This window comes from Gymnoscopelus braueri, assembly GCF_963280865.1.
Source record: "Gymnoscopelus braueri genome assembly, chromosome: 19".
NCBI classification, from domain to species: Eukaryota; Metazoa; Chordata; class Actinopteri; order Myctophiformes; family Myctophidae; genus Gymnoscopelus; species Gymnoscopelus braueri.
Window position 1 is genome coordinate 447613 of NC_137621.1, and position 13449 is coordinate 461061.

Genomic DNA, 13449 nt, shown 5'->3' on the forward strand with positions numbered 1-13449 from the left:
ACATGGTGCATTCTGAACCCAGATTCCTTTAATGCGGAAATGTCCATGCGATGATGTCATTGTTTTGCATCACTGTGATGCGAAACCAAGCAATGCAGGGGTGACTTCATTAAATGGTGTCGTCATCAAATGATGACGTCATCAAATGGTCACATCATCCAATGACACGTGCATTCTATGCGTCAGAGATATAAAAAGCTGGACATAAAAAGATGGACGCTGTTGGACTTGCTGGATCGTTGAGACAGATACTGTTTGTCACTTGTAACTCCTGAAACCCTGTTTGGTAGTAAAAGGCCAAGGTGTTGAGTCAGGACTCAGGAAGTAACATGATAATATCTGGAAGTAACATGATAACATCTGGAACTATAACATCTGCTGCTGGACTTATTTCCCTCCTCGACGAGGATGACCCCCAGCTCCAGGTGTTTGCTCTGCGTAAACTCAACTCCATCGTCAACGACTTCTGGCCCGAGATTTCTGGATCCGTGGACAAGATCGAGGCCCTCTATGATGACAAGTCCTTTCAGAGAAGGGATTTAGCCGCCCTGGTGGCCTCCAAGGTCTTCTACCATCTGGACTCCTTTGAGAATGCTCTGAACTACGCCCTGGGAGCCGGAGAATACTTCAATGTCACAGACGGGTCTGAGTATGTGGAGACCATCATTTCAAAATGCGTTGACCACTACACCAGGCTGCAGGTGGAAAATGCAGAGCTGCCCGAAGGTGAGGAGAAACCCATCGACCCTCGCCTGGAGGGCATCGTCAACAAGATGTTGGAAGGTTGCCAGGACAAGCCGGCGATCGGTATCGCCCTGGAAACCAGGCGCCTTGACAAGTTTGAGGAGACCATCAGGAACTCAAATGACAGGAGTGGACTGCTGGCTTACAGCCTGAAGGTCTGCATGTCCTTGATACAGAACAAGAAGTTCCGCAATGAAGTGCTCAGAGTTTTGGTCAAACTGTACGAGAACCCGGAGAAGCCAGACTTTATTAACGTCTGCCAGTGCCTGATCTTCCTGTACGAGCCGCAGAAGGTGAGCGTCATCCTGGAGAAGCTGGTGAAGGAGGGCAACGTTCTGACGCCCTATCAGATCTGCTTCGACCTGTACGAGTGCGCCAGCCAGCAGTTCCTCTCTGTCGTCATCAAGAACCTCCAGACTGCGGCCACGCCCATCATCCCTGCCCACACTGGCACCGTGCCCACCATGCCCATCGCAGCCGAGACAGAGACAAAAGACGAACTCAAGGACCAGATTGCCAAGATGATTAGAATCCTCAACGGAGAAATGGCCATTGAGCTGCACCTGCAGTTCCTCATCCGAAACAACAACACAGACCTGATGATCCTCAAGAAAACAAAGGATGCGGTTCGAAATTCAGTGTGCCACACAGCCACGGTCATAGCCAACGCTTTCATGCACTCGGGAACCACGAGCGACCAGTTCCTCCGTGAAAACCTGGAGTGGTTAGCAAGAGCCACAAACTGGGCCAAGTTCACTGCCACAGCTAGTCTGGGTGTCATTCACAAGGGCCATGAGAAAGAGGCGCTGCAGCTAATGGCCACCTACCTGCCCAAAGACACTTCCCCTGGCTCCACCTACCAGGAGGGAGGCGGCCTGTATGCCCTGGGCCTGATCCACGCCAACCACGGAGGAGACATCATCGACTACCTGCTCAACCAGCTCAAGAGCGCCAGCAACGACGTGGTTCGCCACGGCGGTGCCCTCGGCCTGGGTTTGGCTGCCCTGGGCACGGCCAGACTGGATGTTTACGACCTTCTCAAGTCCAACCTGGACCAGGACGACGCCGTCACCGGCGAGGCTGCCGGCCTGGCTCTGGGTCTGGTGATGCTGGGCTCCAAGTCTGACCAGGCCATCCAGGACATGGTGGGCTACACCCAGGACACGCAGCACGAGAAGATCCTGCGCGGGCTGGCCGTCGGCATCGCCCTGGTGATGTACGGATGCATGGAGGAGGCCGACACCCTCATTAAGAGCCTGTGCAGGGACAAGGACCCCATCCTGAGGCGCTCGGGCATGTACACGGTGGGCATGGCCTACTGCGGATCCGGGAACAACAAGGCCATCCGACGGCTGCTGCACGTGGCGGTGAGCGACGTGAACGATGACGTCAGGAGGGCCGCCATCGAGTCCATCGGTTTCATCATGTTCAGGACTCCGGAGCAGTGCCACAGCGTGGTGTCCCTCCTGGCGGAGAGCTACAACCCCCACGTCCGCTGCGGAGCGGCCATGGCCCTGGGCATCTGCTGCTCCGGGACGGGCAACAAGGAGGCCATCAACCTGCTGGAGCCCATGAGCAACGACCCAGTGAACTATGTCCGACAGGGAGCGCTCATCGCCTCGGCCCTCATCATGATCCAACAAACCGAGGTCACATGTCCAAAGGTCAGCCAGTTCAGACAGCTGTACACCAAGGTAATCAACGACAAACACGATGACGTCATGGCCAAGTTCGGCGCCATCCTGGCGCAGGGCATCCTGGACGCGGGCGGACGCAACGTGACCATCTCTCTGCAGTCCAGGACGGGCCACACGCACATGCCGACCGTGGTCGGCCTGCTGGTCTTCACCCAGTTCTGGTTCTGGTTCCCGCTGTCCCACTTCCTGTCGTTGGCCTTCACCCCCACCGCCATCATCGGACTCAACAAGGACCTGAAGATGCCCAAGGTGCAGTTCTGCTCCAACTGTAAGCCCTCCACCTTCTCCTACCCGGCCGCCCTGAAGGTGACCAAGGAGAAGGAGAGGGAGAAGGTCTCCACCGCCGTTCTCTCCATCACGGCTAAAGCCAAGAAGAAAGAGAGGGAGAAGAAGGAGAGGGAAGAGGACAAGATGGAGGTGGACAACCTGCAGGAGGCCAAGAAGGACAAGATGGAGGTGGACAAGGAGAAGGAGAAGAAGAGAGAGCCTGCAGAGCCCGGCCTCCATCTCCTGGAGAACCCGGCCAGGGTGATGCCGGCGCAGCTCAAAGTCCTCGGCATGCCAGAGAACTGCCGTTACCGGCCCTTCAAACCGCTGGCCAGCGGGGGCATCATCATCATGGAGGACACCAGGCAGGAGGAGGAGGAGCTAGTGGAGCCGGTCTCCTCCCATGGACCCCGGGTGGAGGAGGAGGGGCAGGAGCCCGAACCCCCGGAGCCCTTCGACTACGTCGACGAGTAGAAAGGTTTGCTGACCTCCTGACCTCCGACGAACTGATATACCAGCATGTATTGTTCTCCCCTTTCTCCATCTCCTACCCATCCTCCCATCCTTCCGTCCATCCGTCCGTCTGTCCATCCTGTCCTGGCTCTATGTTGAAGAGGGGAATGTTTTACATTCTCTTTGTAGAAAATGTATTTTCTCACGCCTGCTTTCAATGAACAGGTGAACAGAAGTATTGAACAGAGGATTTTTTACATGTGGAGAATGATCCTACTGTTCTCTCCTGCAACGCTTCGGTCACACGACCTTCATCAGGTCATCTCTGTTTAAAATGGTCACAATTTCTGTCAGTACGATAGAAAAAATATATACACTATTGGAATAAAAAAAATTAACCAAGATTAAAATGAGATCACAAACATGGAGCAATAAGCCAATAAGAAGCAGACAATCACAGACACATGAAGAGTCTTTGGCCAATAAGAAGCAGACAATCACAGACACATGAAGAGTCTTTGAAGAAGAAGCAGACAATCACAGACACATGAAGAGTCTTTGGCCAATAAGAAGCAGACAATCACAGACACATGAAGAGTCTTTGGCCAATAAGAAGCAGACAATCACAGACACATGAAGAGTCTTTGGCCAATAAGAAGCAGACAATCACAGACACATGAAGAGTCTTTGAAGAAGAAGCAGACAATCACAGACACATGAAGAGTCTTTGGCCAATAAGAAGCAGACAATCACAGACACATGAAGAGTCTTTGGCCAATAAGAAGCAGACAATCACAGACACATGAAGAGTCTTTGAAGAAGAAGCAGACAATCACAGACACATGAAGAATCTTTGAAGAAGAAGCCTGCTTTGAGAGAAGAGCTGAAGGCAGATGATGGTGGAGGAACCCTGAAGAGAGTCTCTACATTTCACCAGCGAGGTTATTGAGATGGTTGAGGTCAGAGATGAAGGTCAATATGATGCATACAGCGTCCAGAGCTCTTCATCACAATGTTTTTTTTCTTCTTTTTTGGGGGTAGGGTGGACTTCATTTACTGACCAATCAGCTCCACACGTCTTGTGCTGCCAAGTACTGTAGGCCAAACTATGTCCAAATATGGAGTTATACGTCATAGAGATCCACATAGGAGCCATGTTATTATTATTTATCTTTTTATGTGACGATATTAAATGTAATCTTACGACAAGGGTCGGTCCATTATTAAACACACGTGTCAGGAAGAGTTAAACATGAGTGCAGGCTACCAGAGGGCAAAGAGCAGATTGAAACCTGTCACGGTGCGGGGCAGAGAAGTGTAGGACCCAAGCGCAGACAGTGAGCGGAGACAGAGTGAATCAGATGCAGGGGGATTTATTACTTAAACCGGGAATAAATGGACAACAGGAAACAGACAGAACACAGTGACAACATTACAGAATAAAGGTACAAGGAGAACAGGGAACAATACAACAGGAAGAGTGGACAAAAGGGTCCAAAACCGTATAAGGTCAGACAATGGCTAAATAATAAAGTCACAGTCCACGGTCCGAGGAGCGGACCGTGACAGAAACCATTCATTTATGAAGCTGTAAAACTGACATGGTTTACACTGACCTCACACCAACAACACTGTAATATCCACTGGTCTATTGGTTACAGTATCATGGTTTACACTGACCTCACACCAACAACACTGTAATATCCACTGGTCTATTGGTTACAGTATCATGGTTTACACTGACCTCACAACACTGTAATATCCACTGGTTACAGTATCAAACCAATCAAAGGCAGGCAGCTTAGCATTCCCCTTTGCCCTGGTTCGTTCTGGTTCTTTTCAGATGATGCACAAAGGAAATTAATCACCACACAACATTCAGGGAAACGGTTCACCTGTATGAGTATAAATGAAATAAAACCTTGATAAATATCCCCATCCCACAATGGTAAACCTGCAATTTAATATTTTCTGCACTCTTTCAAGGCCACAGATCTTATGGATTTGTTTATATCTGTATCTGACGAGCAGGGATGTCCTTTACTGAGAGGTCTGCAGGTCAATGTTTCAGCAGTGGCTGTAGAAGACAGTGTGAGGTCAGTGTGTGTTTGTAGGCTGGACTGGCTGTTAGTATTCAGAACAAGTATTTAAATGTATACTCAGGGTAGCTGTGGTTTAGAGGTAAAAAGTCTAGAATAAGGCCATGAGTGTGTATTGACACAGATGCAGTTGTGTTAGTTTCAATGGTGTTTGTTCAGTAACAGTGTTAAATAGCTCTATATTGTTATAGTAATCATTACTATAGAGTGTTTGTTCAGTAACAGTGTTAAATAGATATATATTGTGATAGTAATCATTACTATAGAGTGTTTGTTCAGTAACAGTGTTAAATAGATCTATATTGTGATAGTAATTATTGCTAGTGTTTGTTCAGTAACAGGAGTCTCCATGTCTCTCCAGCTCTTTAATAAACAGAGAATACAATTGGTATTTTCGGGATACCAATTTAATCCAATGAGGAGACTTGTTGTATGAAGATATGACGTACAACTAGATTCTGCCAAGTCCCGGAAAGGACGCACTGTGATTGGCCAGTCACTTTAGGCAGTTTGCCTTCCCAAAAATAGGTCTGTCCAGCTGCCATAAAAACATCCATCTGGGTCGCGTCATTCCAAAGACTATACCACTTGTGCAAGAACGCGCTGTGATTGGCCAGTAGCCACTTTGCAAACGTTCGGCACGGCAACTTGCTCACTTTAGCTCACTCTTTAGCTCACTCTTTAGCTCACTCAGTGGTGCCTCTTCACTCAGTGGTGCCTCTTCACTCAGTGGTGCCTCTCGTGGCTCAAGTTCACTTGAATTTCCAAAACTATACTTTATCTGCAAAAAATTTTTTTTGTGGCTAATATAAATAAACTAAATATATTGGTACAGTTATGATGATTATAATAATAATAATGAAATAATAATTATAACTATTTGTATAGCATATTAGCATCACTCTGTGTCTCAGAGGAGGGCTGTGGACAGTTCAGAAACTTGCCTACCAGTGACATCATCGATGGGGAATCCAAGCTAATAGACACTACAGGCTTTCTCTTCCTGTAAAGTTAGCATGTTGAAATGGAAGACATTGCTCTTGAATCAATAAAAAAACCAAAGGTATTTTCAGCAAAGACATTTGGTGTAGAGGGAAAAGGGGAGTGAGGACCCCTGATGGGGATGTTTTCATTGCTTATAGTTTGAGGGTCCCGTATAGACTATTATTACACTGGTCTTCAACATAAGGTCCAGGACCACCAGGGGTCCAAATGGAACCGTTACAGCTCTGCATGCCACTCCCCTCTCTGTCCCCAGCCCCTCCCCTCTGTCACCACTCTCGGCTTGCTCCCCCCTGTTCTTAACTGGACTCCCTTTGTGTTGGCCTAATGTCTGCTGTTCTTAACTGGACTCTCTTTGTGTCGGCCTAATGACTGCTGTTCTTAACTGGACTCTCTTTGTGTCGGCCTAATGACTGCTGTTCTTAACTGGACTCTCTTTGTGTCGGCCTAATGACTGCTGTTCTTAACTGGACTCTCTTTGTGTCGGCCTAATGACTGCTGTTCTTAACTGACTCTCTTTGTGTCGGCCTAATGTCTGCTGTTCTTAACTGACTCTCTTTGTGTCGGCCTAATGTCTGCTGTTCTTAACTGGACTCCCTTTGTGTCGGCCTAATGACTGCTGTTCTTAACTGACTCCCTTTGTGTCGGCCTAATGACTGCTGTTCTTAACTGGACTCCCTTTGTGTCGGCCTAATGACTGCTGTTCTTAACTGGACTCCCTTTGTGTCGGCCTAATGACTGCTGTTCTTAACTGACTCTCTTTGTGTCGGCCTAATGACTGCTGTTCTTAACTGGACTCCCTTTGTGTCGGCCTAATGACTGCTGTTCTTAACTGACTCCCTTTGTGTCGGCCTAATGACTGCTGTTCTTAACTGGACTCCCTTTGTGTCGGCCTAATGACTGCTGTTCTTAACTGACTCTCTTTGTGTCGGCCTAATGTCTGCTGTTCTTAACTGGACTCCCTTTGTGTCAGCCTAATGACTGCTGTTCTTAACTGACTCCCTTTGTGTCGGCCTAATGACTGCTGTTCTTAACTGGACTCCCTTTGTGTCGGCCTAATGACTGCTGTTCTTAACTGACTCTCTTTGTGTCGGCCTAATGACTGCTGTTCTTAACTGACTCTCTTTGTGTCAGCCTAATGACTGCTGTTCTTAACTGGACTCTCTTTGTGTCGGCCTAATGTCTGCTGTTCTTAACTGACTCTCTTTGTGTCGGCCTAATGTCTGCTGTTCTTAACTGACTCCCTTTGTGTTGGCCTAATGACTGCTGTTCTTAACTGGACTCCCTTTGTGTTGGCCTAATGACTGCTGTTCTTAACTGACTCTCTTTGTGTCGGCCTAATGTCTGCTGTTCTTAACTGACTCTCTTTGTGTCGGCCTAATGTCTGCTGTTCTTAACTGGACTCTCTTTGTGTCGGCCTAATGACTGCTGTTCTTAACTGACTCTCTTTGTGTCGGCCTAATGACTGCTGTTCTTAACTGACTCTCTTTGTGTTGGCCTAATGACTGCTGTTCTTAACTGGACTCTCTTTGTGTTGGCCTAATGACTGCTGTTCTTAACTGACTCTCTTTGTGTCGGCCTAATGTCTGCTGTTCTTAACTGACTCTCTTTGTGTCGGCCTAATGTCTGCTGTTCTTAACTGGACTCTCTTTGTGTCGGCCTAATGACTGCTGTTCTTAACTGACTCTCTTTGTGTCGGCCTAATGACTGCTGTTCTTAACTGACTCTCTTTGTGTCGGCCTAATGACTGCTGTTCTTAACTGACTCTCTTTGTGTTGGCCTAATGACTGCTGTTCTTAACTGACTCTCTTTGTGTCGGCCTAATGACTGCTGTTCTTAACTGGACTCTCTTTGTGTCGGCCTAATGACTGCTGTTCTTAACTGGACTCTCTTTGTGTCGGCCTAATGACTGCTGTTCTTAACTGGACTCTCTTTGTGTCGGCCTAATGACTGCTGTTCTTAACTGGACTCTCTTTGTGTCGGCCTAATGACTGCTGTTCTTAACTGGACTCTCTTTGTGTCGGCCTAATGTCTGCTGTTCTTACCTCTAAATTTTTTATCCCACGATTTTGTAACCCTATTTTTTTACACCCAGTGCCAATTGTCTATGTAATCCTGGGCACTACCTTCCCTCTGCCAACCTAGGGAGGCCAGGGCCGAGCTCATGCCTCCTTCAATGCATGAGAGCCAACTGACCTTCTTGTCACCTGACAGGGGAGAGTTTCCCTGGTTGGACGTAGCGCATGGAAGGAACACGTTATTCCAACCAGTTCCCTTCCCCTCCATCAGGCGCCCCGGCTGGCCAGGGGGAGGCAGTATAGTGACCAGGATTACTGCATGTTTTTGTGAGGGTACCTACCCTAGGAGACACGGGGAGAACATGCAAACTCCACACAGAAAGGCCCTTTCGCCAACCCCACCTAGGGTATGGGCACTGATGACGCGGAGGAGAGAACACACCCCCAGCGCCCACAGCGTCCCCTGCGGGAATCGAACCCAGGACCTTCTAGCTGTGAGGCGACAGCACTACCGACTGTGCCACCGTGCCCCCAATGTCTGCTGTTCTTAACTGACTCTCTTTGTGTTGGCCTAATGACTGCTGTTCTTAACTGACTCTCTTTGTGTCGGCCTAATGACTGCTGTTCTTAACTGACTCTCTTTGTGTCGGCCTAATGTCTGCTGTTCTTAACTGGACTGCCTTTGTGTCGGCCTAATGTCTGCTGTTCTTAACTGACTCTCTTTGTGTCGGCCTAATGTCTGCTGTTCTTAACTGACTCTCTTTGTGTCGGCCTAATGACTGCTGTTCTTAACTGACTCTCTTTGTGTCGGCCTAATGACTGCTGTTCTTAACTGGACTCTCTTTGTGTTGGCCTAATGACTGCTGTTCTTAACTGACTCTCTTTGTGTCGGCCTAATGTCTGCTGTTCTTAACTGACTCTCTTTGTGTCGGCCTAATGACTGCTGTTCTTAACTGGACTCTCTTTGTGTTGGCCTAATGACTGCTGTTCTTAACTGGACTCTCTTTGTTGGCCTAATGACTGCTGTTCTTAACTGACTCCCTTTGTGTCGGCCTAATGACTGCTGTTCTTAACTGACTCTCTTTGTGTCGGCCTAATGACTGCTGTTCTTAACTGACTCTCTTTGTGTCGGCCTAATGACTGCTGTTCTTAACTGGACTCTCTTTGTGTCGGCCTAATGACTGCTGTTCTTAACTGGACTCTCTTTGTGTTGGCCTAATGACTGCTGTTCTTAACTGGACTGCCTTTGTGTCGGCCTAATGACTGCTGTTCTTAACTGGACTCCCTTTGTGTCGGCCTAATGACTGCTGTTCTTAACTGGACTCTCTTTGTGTCGGCCTAATGACTGCTGTTCTTAACTGGACTGCCTTTGTGTCGGCCTAATGACTGCTGTTCTTAACTGACTCTCTTTGTGTCGGCCTAATGTCTGCTGTTCTTAACTGACTCTCTTTGTGTCGGCCTAATGTCTGCTGTTCTTAACTGGACTCTCTTTGTGTCGGCCTAATGACTGCTGTTCTTAACTGACTCTCTTTGTGTCGGCCTAATGTCTGCTGTTCTTAACTGACTCTCTTTGTGTCGGCCTAATGACTGCTGTTCTTAACTGACTCTCTTTGTGTCGGCCTAATGACTGCTGTTCTTAACTGGACTCTCTTTGTGTTGGCCTAATGACTGCTGTTCTTAACTGGACTCTCTTTGTGTTGGCCTAATGACTGCTGTTCTTAACTGGACTCTCTTTGTGTCGGCCTAATGACTGCTGTTCTTAACTGGACTCCCTTTGTTGGCTCGGTGCTTGTTAATAGGTTTATGCCACGTTGCCGAGAGGTTCTGAGTATTCTCCTGTCTTTCTCCCTGTGTTCGAGAATCGAGACGTTTGTGTAAATTCCAGTTTACTGTTTAATTCCCTCTGTGAGAGTTGTACCTGGTTTATCTGTTATTCGAAAGTAAAGTATTATTTATACAACTCTGGTTTCCGGATCCTGCAATTGGGTTCTACTGTTCTGTCCGGGTCGGGTCGTGACACTGTGTGAAGGGAACCAAATGGAGCCTTACAGGGTGTGTAATCTCTGAGAGTGTAAAAATGGAACCAAATGGACCCGTACGGGTCTCAGAGTTAACACTAGTATAAATCGGGGGTCTCAGAGATCAAACTGTGGGGGTCCTTGGAATGAAAGACCCCCCCGGCCCCCCCTCCCCGCTGAGCGGACCATTATGATCACTTCAGCAGCTCCAGGAACTTGTGCCCGGCGGTGAAGGCTGCCACCACGGCCCACATGAGCTGGTTGGCGTCGGGTCTGCCGCTCTCGGCCTCGGCCTCCAGAGCCGCCAGGTCGTGGACCCTCTCCATGGCCAGGTTGTAGCGCTCGTCCGGCAGCGCGTCCAGGGCGTTGTCCAGGACGTCCGAGGCGTGGGCCATCAGGACCAGGGCCAGCAGGCGCTTGTTGACGGCGCGGCGCGGCGGGTCGCCCAGCACCCACTGGTCCAGCAGAGCGTCCAGGACCTTCTTGACCAGCCGCCTCTTGACCCGAGCGCCGTCGCTGCCGGCGGCGGCGGCCAGCGGGTGCGTGGTCATGTCGAACAGCAGGAAGCTCTGCTTGCGGGTGGTCAGAACGCCCTTCTCCACCAGGCCCTTGGCCAGGCGCAGCCGCACGTTCCTCAGGCGGCAGCGTCTCTTCAGAGGGTTCACCGTGTCTCCGCTGAGCAGCTCCACCCAGCTCTGCACCGTCACGGCGGGCTGCCGCCGCGCCACCTGGCGGAGCGTCTCGTCCAGCAGCACGTCCCCCGTGGGGGCGTCGGACCGGAGGACCACCTTCCTGCTCAGCAGGCCCTGGTTCCTCCTGGAGGAGCCGTGCCGCTCCTCCAGGCCCAGCCTCCCTCTCAGGGCCAGCTCCACCAGCATGCAGCCTCTCAGCCCGGAGGACAGGCAGTCGTTGAAGAAGGAGGTGTGTCCAGACTCCTCCTTCAGGCCCAGCAGCAGAACCTCCTCCATCAGCGTCAGCCTGGTCTCTGTGCCTCTCTCTCCTTCCTCTCCCTCCGCCTCCTCCTGGAGGAGCGTCTGGATGCCGTCCTCCTCCTCCTCCAGGCATCGTCTCCTGACCTTCACCAGGGAGGCTGACGTGGAGGCGGGGCCGAGGGGTCGGGAGGCCCTGGGTCTCCTCTGGACCAGACCTGATGTTCTGGGAGCCGTGAGACTCATCACCACAGACAGCATGTCTCACTGCATGAGAACCACGGCTGAAAGAGTGTGAGAGTGAGTGTGTGTGTGTGAGTGTGTGTGTATGTGAGTGTGTAGGGTGTTATCGGGCTCAGATCCACATATAAAGGTAACATGGACATTCTTTTATAGGCTGACAGGAGCTCTGCTGTTACATCATCAACAACACAAACCGTTGCTACTGTCTAACACACTGCTAAACAAACGTTGTGTGAAGTTTGTCGACTACCTTTTCTCACTGACGGAAACTTAATATAAACTAAGCTATAATGACTAAAACCATGACTAAATATACTGACTATTTCGTCAACAAACTAAAACTAGACTAAAACGTTAGAGAGGGACTAGTGGAGATCCAGTAGAACTAAGACTAGAGGAGAAGAGATCCAGTAGAACTAAGACTAGTGGAGAAGAGATCCAGTAGAACTAAGACTAGTGGAGAAGAGATCCAGTAGAACTAAGACTAGAGGAGAAGAGATCCAGACTCCAGTAGAACTAAGACTAGAGGAGAAGAGATCCAGTAGAACTAAGACTAGAGAAGAGATCCAGTAGAAGTAATACTAGTGGAGAAGAGATCCAGTAGAACTAAGACTAGTGGAGAAGAGATCCAGTAGAACTAAGACTAGAGAAGAGATCCAGTAGAACTAAGACTAGTGGAGAAGAGATCCAGTAGAAGTAAGACTAGTGGAGAAGAGATCCAGTAGAACTAAGACTAGTGGAGAAGAGATCCAGTAGAACTAAGACTAGTGGAGAAGAGATCCAGTAGAACTAAGACTAGAGAAGAGATCCAGTAGAACTAAGACTAGAGGAGAAGAGATCCAGTAGAACTAAGACTAGTGGAGAAGAGATCCAGTAGAACTAAGACTAGTGGAGAAGAGATCCAGTAGAACTAAGACTAGTGGAGAAGAGATCCAGACTCCAGTAGAACTAAGTCTAGTGGAGAAGAGATCCAGACTCCAGTAGAACTAAGACTAGTGGAGAAGAGATCCAGTAGAACTAAGACTAGTGGAGAAGAGATCCAGTAGAACTAAGACTAGTGGAGAAGAGATCCAGTAGAACTAAGACTAGAGGAGAAGAGATCCAGTAGAACTAAGACTAGAGGAGAAGAGATCCAGTAGAACTAAGACTAGAGGAGAAGAGATCCAGTAGAACTAGAGGAGAAGTCAGATCTCCTCTCCACTAGGGAGAGGAGATCCAGCTACTAAGACTAGTGAAGAAGAGATCCAGTAGAACTAAGACTAGAGAAGAGATCCAGTAGAACTAAGACTGTGTCTTCCGTGAGGAAGAAGCCCAACAAACCCATGGTGAGGCCTTTAGGAGGGCCTTTCAAGCAATGCGCAAGTGGAGCCTGCAGTCTTAGTTCTACCGGCTCAAGGAACCATCACGCCAGAATGAAATGTTTGGATCGGGGCGGTGCACCAGATCTGGCGCAGCGCTCAGGTCCTGGACCTGGTGAGACGAAGGAGGAGCCCGGCCAGGAGACAACCCACAGAGCCTAGTCCCTCCACGTGCCAGCGCCTCCCCGAGTCCCGGCAGAGTACTTCCGGAGAAGCGGACTGAGTGGCCCTGTCTTTCCCTAAGAGGACTGACCGTGGGTAGCTACTGGGACGTAGGTCGGGGCTTGATCAACCCTGGCTGGGTCACCTGGGCGAGGGTGTATGTTGTATGTTGGGAGACCCGAAACACCCGATGACCCCAGGCTACAACACTGATGATACGTCCCAGTTGCATCCATGTGATGTTTTTCTTTATTATAACTTCTAATAACTTCTGGCCATCAACATATTATATTCTAATTGGAAAACAATATGTTCTAATGTAACTTAGGACATTATTGTTTTCTAATTATAACATAATATCTTCTAATGTCCCTCCTACAGTAATTACTTTATTCCTAGAGAATATGATATCTAAAGAGTGTTTAATACAGGATTTATTTGTATTCATGTATTTATTTA

At 49.1% G+C, this 13449-nt stretch overlaps 2 protein-coding genes across 2 annotated transcripts; one reads left to right on the forward strand and one right to left on the reverse strand.

The window, feature by feature from the left end:
• Window positions 1–350: 350 nt before the first annotated feature.
• On the forward strand, window positions 351–3182 carry LOC308074133 (26S proteasome non-ATPase regulatory subunit 1-like; the record flags this gene model as incomplete). Its single annotated transcript, XM_080413465.1, has 1 exon — window positions 351–3182. One exon carries the CDS (start codon window positions 351–353, stop codon window positions 3180–3182), a length of 2832 nt encoding a protein of 943 aa, XP_080269591.1.
• Window positions 3183–10492: 7310 nt separating this feature from the next.
• LOC308074134 (Golgi phosphoprotein 3 homolog sauron-like) lies at window positions 10493–11488 on the reverse strand (the record flags this gene model as incomplete). The annotated part of the gene is made up of 1 exon (XM_080413466.1): window positions 10493–11488. One exon carries the CDS (start codon window positions 11486–11488, stop codon window positions 10493–10495), a length of 996 nt encoding a protein of 331 aa, XP_080269592.1.
• Window positions 11489–13449: the final 1961 nt, after the last annotated feature.